The 12385-nt window shown below is 35.2% G+C and overlaps 1 protein-coding gene across 1 annotated transcript; it reads left to right on the plus strand.

Annotated features, from left to right (window-relative positions):
• The first annotated feature begins 20 nt into the window (after positions 1-20).
• LOC134272902 (transient receptor potential cation channel subfamily M member 1-like) lies at positions 21-11447 on the plus strand. Its single transcript, XM_062755077.1, has 12 exons — positions 21-87; positions 1150-1252; positions 1811-1978; positions 2237-2336; positions 2880-3111; positions 3244-3324; positions 3559-3711; positions 3849-4130; positions 4551-4743; positions 5405-5573; positions 9657-9862; positions 11274-11447. The coding sequence occupies exons 1-12, from the start codon at positions 70-72 to the stop codon at positions 11369-11371; spliced, it is 1803 nt and encodes a 600-aa protein (XP_062611061.1). The 5' UTR covers positions 21-69; the 3' UTR covers positions 11372-11447.
• The last annotated feature ends 938 nt before the right edge of the window (positions 11448-12385 follow it).

The raw sequence follows: 12385 nt of genomic DNA on the forward strand, positions 1-12385 counted from the left end.
TGTTCTTATTTCAAGACTATAAGCTGTCCGAAGCATGGACCGAAAGTTAAAGACTGTAACTGCTTAGGAATGATGTGGCTGATGAAGGTAAGCTGAAACTTGAAAACGATTTACTTGGAAACATTTACTAGTATTACTCTTAAATAACTAAGTATTAAGTCTTAAGTATTAAAATAGAAAAGGAACTGTGAAAAATTTCTTTGACTGTTTTTGTTTTAAATAAATAGCCCAAAACAATAGGTCTTTTTACAAAGAGTCATACGATTAGGACCCCCCTCCATTCTCCAACAAATACCTTTTCTGTGAAAGTCTTTTTGTACCCCTCTTTTGCGAAAGCTAGGGGACATTAAATCTCATTCGTCTGTCTGTCCGTCAGTCTGTCCGTCCGTCACAAAACCTTGCCCATAACTTTTGATTTAGGGGAGCCATAACTTTCATTTTTCATATGGGTATTTCTTGTGACGAGACCTTTTTTTGGGTACCACAAAAATTGACCTTTTGACCTTCACCTTGGACTTTGACCCACTTTCACACAAAAATTTACTTTGGCCATAACTTTTGAATGGTAGGTACTAGGACTTTCTTGTTTCACATATTTATTCTTTGTAGCAAGACCTTTTATTGGATACCAACAACTTTGACCTTGAGCTTGGACATTTCCGTACTTATGAAAAAAAAAAACTTTAACCTTGACCATAACTTTTTTGTTTCATATATATAAAATTCTTGTGAAAAGCCCATTGAAACATGAAATGACCTTGGAGGTCTTTTTACAAAAGACCTTGGCCAAAACTTTTGAATAGTAGATACCAGGACTTTATATTTCACATATGTATTCTTTGTAGCAAGACCTTTCATTTGATACCAACAATTTTGACTTTGACCTTGGAGATTTTTAGTACTTATGAGAAAACAAATACCTATTTTGCGAAAGTCTTTTTTAAATCTATTATTTTTATATAAATATTTCATTATTGTCATCAAATGTTTAGAAAAAAAATAGAAAAAATATCTTTATTTAATATAAAAAAATCAGAGTTTTTAAATTACAGTCTTAGTAGAGTTTTTAAATTACAGTCTTAGTCGTAAGATTTTTTGTGAAAAGGACTACAGGAGTGTATCGATAAAATTGATATTCATTTCTTTCAGTCTATTAATAAAGAAGAGGCCGAGAGATGTTTCAAAAAGAACGATGTAAAGAAGGGTGTTCAGGCACCACAGACCATATGCAGAGAACTTCTCGATTACCAAAGTAGACATAGTTTATTATTTATCTTACATAATTATATTATACACGTTGATATAGCGAAGCGATTAGAGCGTCTGTGCTAGAGTCTCATACAATGGAGCTGATCCTTACGTAGTGGGGATCGAATTTACTTGGGATGCGGACTGAGTGTCTTTCGATTAGACCTGATAGACCGGGGTTCCGTGTCGCAGTAGGTGTTGGCTCCAAAGGTTACCTCGAAACTCAATGACCTTGATTGCCGAGATTATGTATAATTTTGTAGCCCTTCACAGGCAAATTGCTGTCACTCCATATAAGTTACAAATTTTACGGGCGATATTTAAACGATGTTTGATATAACAATATTTATTTCTTGGAAGAGTCCCAAAACCTACATGTTTTTCAAATTTGATCTTTATACCCTAGGGTCGTCCAGTTCACAAGAAATACACACTTCCCCTCTCGTCGGTCTCATTATGTGCTCTTCAGTATGATACATTGATTCTAACTTAAGAGTCGATCTTGGAATTGTCATAAAGATGAGAAAGTAGCACAAATTAGTATGTGGTTTTTTTTTTTCAGAAAAAGAATATACATGTCAGAAAATACTACCAGAGGAAAGCTTTGTGGAAGTACATTTCCAAGAAAGTAATCCAGCCAATTTAGAAGATATACTTCTATGGGCATTGTATGCTAACAGGCCTGAAATCGCAGAAACAGTTTGGCTAAGGGGGAAAACCAACTCAGTATGTGTTTTCTTTCAGAAATATTATTATTTGTTCAAAGTCTTCATTTTTAGCTCCACTGGTCAGAGACCAGAAGAGCTTATGGGATAGTAACGCGTCTGTCCGTCTGTCCATAAACAATTTTTCAAAGTGCTACTTCTCCTACAGTTTCAGTTTTACTAAGGTGACCTATTAAATCGTTATTCAGGTCTTATCAAGGGTCGGAATAACTAGTTTTTATTCAGAGAGAAGTTAAACAAAACTGTCAAGTTATCTATTGCAGTGACTGGCTTGGTTTGCTACGAAACATTACGGAAATTGTCCGAGGAAGCTGATAATGTTAAGGAACAGAATCTTTCAAAAGACCTGATGGAACATGCACAGTAAGAACAAACGTGTTAGTCTTATATTATATTCATTTTCTTTAAAGAAAAAAAAATTGAAACATTTTCTTGCTTGTTAATTGTAATTGTTAATGCTTGTTGATTATTAAGGGTTTCTTTTTTTTATTTCTTATTAAATTGTGTATAATATGGAGAACAGTAATTAAGCCCAAAACATTCAATAATACAAATAATAATGCTAACATCACTAATCACTTACCTATCATTAACGTCAAAGCGTCTCCGATGGATCGCATTTTCTCTGTAGACCGTTAATCTGTAGTTTTAATTATCACAATTTTTTTTCTCCAGAAACACTTCTGGGCCAATTTAGAAATTTACAAAAAGTAGCGAAATAGGGTAATTTTAAAATACACATGTACTTTTCTAAAGCCGCTGTGTAGTAAAAGAAAATTATATGTGCAAAATTTTTGTGGTATTTCAGACATATTTGTTATTTTTTTTTCTTACTTGCATGTTAAATTCCTACTAAATAACGATTGAATAAAATCAGAGACGTGAATTTTTATTTTCTCTTTATAGAATGTTTTACAAAAGAGCATTAGAAATACTTGATTCCATGTTTGAAACCGACTCCAAAAAGACTCTAAAGGTTCTGGAAGACCCTGTCACAATCTGGGGAATAACCAGCAATCCTTTGACCTTTGCCTACGAAAATTTCATGTATGAGTTCGTGGCAAAGCCGGCCAGTCAGAAGAATCTTAACAAAACTTGGTACAGCGGTCAAGCACCACATCTTATTCCTTGTATTAAGGTAGACAACCAATATTTTGTTTATAATCTTTAAAAAATATTATTAACAAAACGTTTCTTGGTTCTTGTAACGAATGCTCATGAACTTAATCGTCATTAATTTTTTTTATCAATTTATGTATATTTTTTACAGTCTGTATTCAATAAACCAGGCAAAGTATTGACATCTCCACTGTCAAAATACGTCTTCAAATGTTGTATGTATTATAACAGTGTTAATAGTTCAGAATCGGTAGTCTGCAACATTGTCCTTCCAATAAATTTCTCTTCAAAATTTGTTTTGTCATGAGGATTTGCAGCATAGGACAACTTGGGCTTTGTAAATATCTTCCCTAGCTATCTGTATCTATTCAAAAAAGGTACACTTGAGGAACACTGACCGAAGATTTGGAAGTTCACTTGACATAAACCCAGATATGCATGTATAGTAGGGTTTTCTTCCTTGCAGTTTTTGTTCTTGACTACGCTGGTCAGTTACAGCGCCTTTGTAACGACAAGTATTGGTACAACTTATTACGTCCGAGACATAGCAAGAATATTTGAATATTACGTCTATTTCTGGGGATTTGGCGATTTGCTGGAAGAATTTTTCAGTTGCTTTGTAAGTAAAAGCAGCGAATCTTAGATCATGCATGCAAAACATGTTTAAGAAATGATGGCAAATTGTGTATAAAAAAATCATATTATTACTAAAACAAAAGCTTTAAAAGATTCAAAATATTTTTTTTTTTATTTCAGGGAATATTTCACGACTCAGCCATTGAAGGAAAATCCTACCGCAGTTACACAACTATTGTAAAGCGTTACTTAAACAATTTTTGGAATCAAGTTGACATTCTGTCCTATAACTTGTTGATCACTGCCCTGTGGGTACGACACTTTTACGAATCCCAAATTGAAACCTTCACGATATCTCGAAGGGTGTTTTCCCTGTCGTTACTCATCATGTATCTCCGTTTTCTAGAAGCATTTCTTATGATTAGATCACCGGGTCCTACTTTGATCATGATAAAAGAAATGGTAAGCAAAACTTTTGTACTCTGAAAACATGAACAGACGACAAACATTTACACATATAATGAAGAACATTACTCTGCAAAATACTATATCCAATTCAATCGAGGGTTTTGTTTCTCGGAAATGAATACCAATTTGCATTGAATTATGAAATTAATTTTATAGTTCTATACATGTACGAACTTTTACCCTTTTTAATGAAAATTAATTGAACGAAAATTAAATTGACCAACTAAAACAACCGTATTCCTAGATAAGCACTCTCATGAAAATGCTGGGATTAAAAGTAGTTATAATCCTCTTGTGAGTCTTAACCTTTATCACTAAAATATTACAAACCTTTTTAATAAATAGTAAGCTTATTGAATCGCATAAGTTTTCTGCAGTAAGAGTAAAATTATAAAGTTGTTCTTTTTCCTACAGCTCAAGGACCTGTTTGGATTTATCATCCTGCTTTTCATTGTGATTCTTGGTGTTGGGTTTTACTACCACGCTAATCTTTGGCCGGACCATGTATATTTCTGGGAGGGAAGGTGGACCGACTGGAGGATTTGGAAGGTCATCTGCTATCCTTATTGGCAGCTCTACGGAGAAACATTCAACGATTTCTTAGAAGGTAAGCTTAATTAACAAATTCATAGTAGAAAATAACAACAATAATGTGCGATCTTCGTCTATTCGTCGCCGCATGTCACGGCCAAAATGAATGATCTTCCATCTAGAGAGAGAGCTACACATGTAGCCTTTTACTATGTACACTGTAACTGAAAGGAGAAAAATGAGAACAATTCCATCTGGTCTGTAACTTGAATTTTAATTTCATGCTCTAGTAAATACAAGTCAGTCGTCATCTTTAATTCTTTATTGATTCAACAAGTTCCTTTTTATAAATAATCAGCTTCACCTTTGGCGTTTTTTTTTGGCGCTGTGAATTTTAAAAAAAATGTTTGTAATGGGACATAAGGAAGAGATCAATTTAAACAAAGGGACATTTTATTGATAGTGTTAACATCTACTTATTTTGTGAGTTAATGTTTTTTATGTCCATCTTTTATTTTATTTTTTCGTAAAACACTTTAATTATTTTTTAGAATTCTTAGCTCTTCCAAAGATAAAATTGCAATTCAGTGGAAAAGAAGGCACCTTAAGGTTTGAAACGGTGCTGACCGCCAGATTTCGCCATTCAGTCATCTTTCTAAAATAATTCTATGAAAATCATCCTGTGCTTAGGACCTACAATGTACCATTTAATGCGTATACATTTTCTTCCAATACAGGAAATTCCGGACCCTGTGCCGAGGACTGTACAGTAACTAACTTTACGGTGTCTTCCCACGGCTCTGGAGACAGATGTCCACAGGAGGACTGGACAGTGGGTGCCGTGTCTGCTCTGTACATGCTCTTCTCAAACCTGCTGCTTGTTAATCTGGTCATTGCTATGTTCAGGTATTGATCTGCTGCTTTGTACAGGCCATCATAAAAAAAATGCTTGAAAGTTTTGGAAAATCATTAAGACTTTAGACTAGTTTTTTGTGCTAGATCCTTTATGGCGTCATAATCACTTTCAACTTTCTTTTTCCGTACGTAAGGTACTTAAGGCCAAGATCTAGTAAATGACTTTAGACTTAATCATTATGACGTCATAATCACCTACTTTCTTTTTCCGAACTTAACGGCTGTTATAGAATTATGTAGAAAATAAAGTATTTTCATGGAATAGAATTTGAATCACATGAAAAGTATGCAGTCACATGCAATACATGACATGTATGCAATCTGGATACACTTCGTCTGATATGGAAAAAAAAACATGTTTCTAAAACACGTATGCCCCCCCCCCCCCCCCAAGATAATTAGAATTATTCTTCGTCCAACGGTAAAACTCTATCCAAGATGGCTAAATCGTACCCAAAGCAGACTTTAACCTAGACATTCTTAAATCTGTATACCAGATTTTATTTCAGTGTGAATAGAAAATGAACGGTAACTGCTATGGAAGGGAATTATCGCCAAAAGTCTATGTATCTTGCTTTTATTCTTATTCTGCCTACTTCTTTATGCTTTGTTATTATTGTAATTATATGTCACTTTATTGTTTTCATATTCGTCTTTATTACATTTCACTTTGACTTTTATCAACTTCTTCATTTCGTCCTTACTTCTATGTTTCTTTATTCTTGTTAAGTCATTTTATTTTCTTTTAAATTGATACAGTATCTTAAATGATTATCTCTATTACGAACGTTAAATCAATCACGCAAACAATGAAGCATATTCAATGAAGACGAATACGAGTTGTCCTAATTTAGTGCCGCATTATAACGCTAGGTGGCAGGGGTGTTCGATAAGAGTGTTGGTAAAATTAGGTAAGCAAACCGGGCCGGGGTTATTCGAGTTTTTTCCAATTTTCTGCCTTAATACTTTATCAATCGAACTTAAATTTTCAAATGAATGATGTTTGTTATTAGTTCAGGTATGTACCCGATACATGCCAATGTATCCGATACATGCCATTCTCTCGGAAGTCTCGCTAGATGGTAAGATTTCCCCTGGAAGACTGACTACATAGTGATGCTTCCTTCGGAAGACTATACAGTGGGACTTCCCCCGGGGTATAGCTGTCTTCCGTGGGAAATCTCGCTATATATAGCAATTCGCCCCCCCCCCCCCACTTCATAGCAACCCCTCCCCCGAATAGTTTTTTTTAATCGTAAAACGATGTTTATATATACGAACGTTTTCAGTTTTTGAAGAAAAGTTATCCGTCCTATACACATGATACATGTATGAATAAATATTTAAATAATATCATTTTAAAAGTGCTTTATAATTAAATCATTTTAACCAATAGTTAAACATAGATAATCTTCAAGAGTACATATGGATAATGACCCCCCCCTGGGTTAAGTCGCCCGCGTGGCACTGTGGTTACGGCGTCTAGAGTCACGAATTACAGTAGTAAGGAGTCGATCAATACGTCGTGGGTAAGAATCCCACAGAAGGACGTGGAGTTCAATCCATCGGGTGAGATCTAGACCTTGTTACCCGAGGTGCCGTATCGCAGTAGGTGCTGGCTCGAAAAAAGATCCCTCACTGCTCAATGGCTATAAGTGCCAAGTATATAGGACAAATTTGCAGCTCTCCACCGGCAAGATGTGGCTTCTCCTTTTGAATTAAAAATTCTCGCAAGGGGCATTATACAATGTACAATCAAACCACCAAAGTCTCAATATATATACTGACTTCCGGGTGGACGACCTCCTATGGGGTAAGTTTCGCCGGTAGAGGGGTGGGTGGCCACGAAACATTTTCCTAAACGTAACTTTTTACTATTGGAAAAGTTCAGCGAAAGGCTTGTTGCCCCCATCCCTTACCCTTTTTATTGCAGTACTAATAGTCAGTTTATATATTAAAAGTCATGTACTTATTTGCATGAGTAAAATTTAGTACTGAAAAAAAGTTGACGACCCCTCCCCCCTCACCACCACCAAACAGAATTTTTGAGTTCTAAGAATTTTTTAGCTCTTCTGGCTGATCACAAATACGATGCGTACTAAAGATTTAAATTCTTAGTTTATTGAAAATTAAGTGCTATTTTAATATAAGATATTAACGCTGAAAATAAGACCAGGGAGTTTCTATTATGTCTGGATGCATGATGACTAGTTCCTACTTCGCTTACCATGCGCGGATCTAGAGGGGGGGGTGGGGTGTTAGGACCCCCTGGAATTTACAAGGTTTAAAAATGTATATACTAAAGCAAGGAAAAAATGTTAAACGCTCCCTACGAAATAGGATTTTGACGTTTGGGCGAGTTTAGGTTTTTTTATGCTCGTCAAGAAATTTCTGGGATTGGAATTTTTTTTTTGGACTGGGGTGGAACCCCCCCCCCCCCCCTTGGAAAAAAAATTTTGGATCCGCGCCTGCCTACCCATATTAACGCTCCTCACTCCTTTGCAAAGCCATGTCCCTAGAATCACGCACATGAGCAGTTACTATCTGTCGTGAAATGAAGTTCAGTTCAGTGGAAGGTTCTGAAAAACAACCCAATTTATGAGGGTTAACTAGTATCAAAATATTGAACATTTTTCTATCAATTAAACTGGAATTCAATAATCCAACAATTAACTTTAATAGAGTTATATTTTTCAGGCGAGAGAACAGTGACGTAGCATTGTACGTTTTTGAAAGTAGGGAGGGGGCAACAAGAGAATAAATAGTAAAGTACCCGGCTGAAAGCACCTTGACAAGCGCAAAAAAAACCCCAGGAAATTGTCCAAACATGAAAATACATACTAGGCATCGGAACCGTGGAGGGGGGGGGGGGGGCTTAGCCCCCACTTTTTTTTCCAGAGATAGACTTAGTACAGACGTTCCTGCATAGGTTTAGACCACCCCACCCCCACCCCCCCCCCACCTTACCATGGACACGATGCAGTATAGGTTTAAAATGGGGAAAGTGGTGTTGTATGGAAAAAAAAAACTTTGGCACTGGATCGAACCTAACCCCCACCCCACCCCAACATGACGAAATTGAATATTTGAGTTTGGAAAATGGACATTTCTTTTCTTTAATTTTTTTTTTGCGTGTCAGATTTTTTTTAAGGTCTTAAAAAAATTCTTACACTTTCCACTTTCAATTTGCTTCCGATGCCAATGAAATCCTATTTCGAAGGCGGGGTGAGTTTTGGGTTAGATTCAACTTCTTCTTTAGAATCAAATTTAAATTTTCTTTACTATACGTACTACATTAACTTATTTGACCCTTACTCTTACAAAAAGTGGGTCGGCCTTTCAGTGAACATATTCAGTATAGTATAAAGTTATGTCTGAAAAAAGAGGCCGCTATTCCTGTGTGCCCAGAGAAAATAAATATGAATATGAATTATTGGATCGGATTATTGGATCCAGCCTTCAGAAGTTCGATTGATAATTAAAGTACTAAGGCGTATTTAAGAATCTCAAATAACCCGACCCGGGTTTGGTTACCTAGTTTTACCAACACTCGTAGCGAACACCACACCACCTAGCGTTATAATGCCGCACTAAATTTTGACGGTTTGGCAACTTCCATTCGTCTTCATAGAATATGCTTCATTGTTTGCGTGATTGAATAATTTATTTAAGAAACTGTGTAAGTTTAAAAAAAAAGTAGAATGAATTTACAAGAATAAAGCAACATAGAAGTAAGGACAAAATGAAGAAGGATAAAAGTCAAAGTTAAATGTAATAAAGACGAATATGAAAACAATAAAGTGACATATAATTACAATGATAACAAAGCATAAAGAAGTAGGCAGAATAAGAATAAAAGCAAGGTACATAGACTTTTGGCGGTAATTCCCTTCCATAAACTGCAAATGATTGGAATTTTTAAAGCTCAAGTGGCAAAACTCCATTCACTTCATCTGGAATGCATCTGAAAATTATCATTCCATGCTTACAGTATTTATAAAAAGTAGATTTATTTCGATTTATCTTGTTAAAACAGTAGTAAACAAAAATACTAACAACACTTGTTTTGTGCAGCTCTACCTACGAACGAGTGACGGCTAATGCTGAGAATCTATGGCGATTTCAACGATACACCGTGATTATGAACTACAAATACAGAGTCCCCTCTCCGGTAAATTTGGTGTACACGGTGTACAGGATATACCGATGTATCAAGAGTGGATCCTGTAGGAAGTATCGTTTGTGCTGCTGCTGTGCATACGGGGGACCTAACAAAAACAGTGAGTGAATCACCACTATTTGTCTATTAAATAAAAGGTTAATGATAATGTACGATTTATTGTTTGAAGCCCCTCTTGATAACTTTTCACTCTTATGGAGACGCCAGCACTTTCCGGTGGAGAACTGCAACTTTTGTCTAATACTCGGCACTAGCGGCCAATGAGCACTTAGGGAACTTTTCTGGACCGGCATTTTCAGCTACACAGGACCTCGGTTTATACAGACTCACCCGAAGGATCCGTCTCAAAATTCTTCAGTATGGATAATGTACGAAATTTACTGTGGTAATGTGATTAATGGGGCTTTGAAACGAGTTTCTAAATGATACGTATACGTAAATAAGGTCCTAAATGAGAACAACTATTATTAACATATTACATGTATATTAATTCATAACAAGAGGCCCACTGGCCTTATAGGTCATCTGAGTATTATGTAACAACTTGCCAACTTTACAAATGGAATTTGGTTCATGTTTTAAATCAAAACCCAAGAAATTCACAATTTTGAAGAAGGCACCTGCAATGTTTATCATAATTATACACTCAGCAGGCTTACTTTGGTTAGTAAGTACATGTACCTAGAGGTAGATAGATAACAGTAACAAAGAGAAAATACATTTCCACTTTATAACCACCAGTTGTGCACCCTCACCCATAGGAACCACTGACCCTGGGACCACATATTTCAAAATTTGGAAGTTTTATCATAAATTTTGTCTCATTATAAATGAATGATTATTACCAAAGATCAGATTTCATGGCATTAGTTTATTTTCAGACTTCCCCTAACCTTCCCTTAACCCGGTACCCCTGAATTTTGGGCCCTGAAATTAACCATTTTGTAAGAGGCACATTTCTTCATCATAAATATGTACTAAGATCATTGGCATTATACCCTGGAGCAAGGAAAATAATTCCAAAGAATTCTTGCATTTTTACTATATAATCATTTGAGCTCCGCCCTAACACCAAAACCCCTCATCCAGGGGCCCTGAAATTCACAAATTGGGAAGAAACATCCTTCTTCATCATTGCTATGTACATAGTTCATTGATTTAATATCCAGGAGCAGAAGAGAGGTTTTTTAAAGAATTTATACATTTTCACTATACAATCAAAAGAGCCCCATCTTTTTATAAACTAGTATATAAAGACAAAGAAGATGATGACGTTGGACATTTCGCTAGTTCATTTATGTTGCAGGGGTGTCTCATTAATAGAAAAATTTACTTAGAACTTAAAAATAATATTTTCAATAAATTTATTCTGGTTGTTGACTTGCTGGTAATGCGTAATGTTGATTTTCACAAACATGTTTTGTATAAAAGGTATCTTTTTTGTTTTTGAATAATTTTAAGACACCGATTTGAAAAAAGTAATTAATAATTGTACACGATTGCCTTTTTAGAGAAAAAAGAGAAGAAAATAAAGAAACAGGAACTTCGACAAAAATTCCAGAGAATAATGGCGCATAGAGTGTGTGATCAACTTCACTTGACGAACTAAAAACAAATCAAACATCAGCTGGCAAATTTTTTATGTCATTGTAAACTTTACTGAGATTCATTCTCACTATAGTTTTTGGTATATAAATATGTCTGAAAATGCTGCGATATTTTGATGTACAAGCATTTTATGTAATTCATACCTTATGCTTGTATATTTATAGTGACTGCAGTGTTTTACTTTATAAATCATAGTATTATGTTTTTCATCCTTTAAAACTATAATATTGGTAGACGAAGAAAAATAATTGATAAACAAAAAGAAGTAATTAAAGTTTTTAAGAATTTGAATGTGACATGATTTTACACAGATTTATATATATACTACGTAATTAATGTATGATCTAAGCGAAGCGACCTCAATAGACTAACGTGTTAGAACAGTATTCGGAATGAAATCTTCACATCCGCTGAAAAATGCTGCATGTGATTGTAAACTTCTTGAATTTCATTTACACTGTGGTTTTTGTTTATAAACATTTCTGGCGATGTTGTGATGTTTGATAAATAATTTTTTTTTATCCGTTCCTTTTACATATATAGCTACTACAGTGTTTTACGTTGTTTATTGAGGTATTTTGTTTTTAAAGAATGTTGTACTTCAAGAAAATTTAATTGGACATAGTTTAAAAAGAATAATAGCGAGCGTCGCTTGCGAAGCGACCTCAATAGACTAACGTGTTAGAACAGAGTAAATTCGGAATGAAATATTCACATACGTCAGACAAATTTCTCTGTGAAACATTCTTAGAATTCATTTACTCCCCAATGTCCTTTGCCCGAATAAATAAATAATAACGTAAAGCATAAAAGGCTTTCAATTTGTAGAAGTCTTTCAAAGAAACAAAAAATAACTCTGCAATGTTTTTAAACCAGACGCTCGGCTGTCTCCGTAAGCTCCGACGAGCTCCGTGACGTCAAAGCTAGTCGAGATGTCTCGTGCGGTTTGCTGTTTGAAGTGGCTGATCAAGTTTTCAAGTGGTTTTGATAGTACAACTGCGCTCGCTCAAACGGT

This window comes from Saccostrea cucullata, unplaced genomic scaffold (assembly GCF_032062105.1).
Source record: "Saccostrea cucullata isolate Sc308-1 unplaced genomic scaffold, CSIRO_AGI_Scuc_v1 ctg1334, whole genome shotgun sequence".
NCBI lineage: Eukaryota > Metazoa > Mollusca > Bivalvia > Ostreida > Ostreidae > Saccostrea > Saccostrea cuccullata.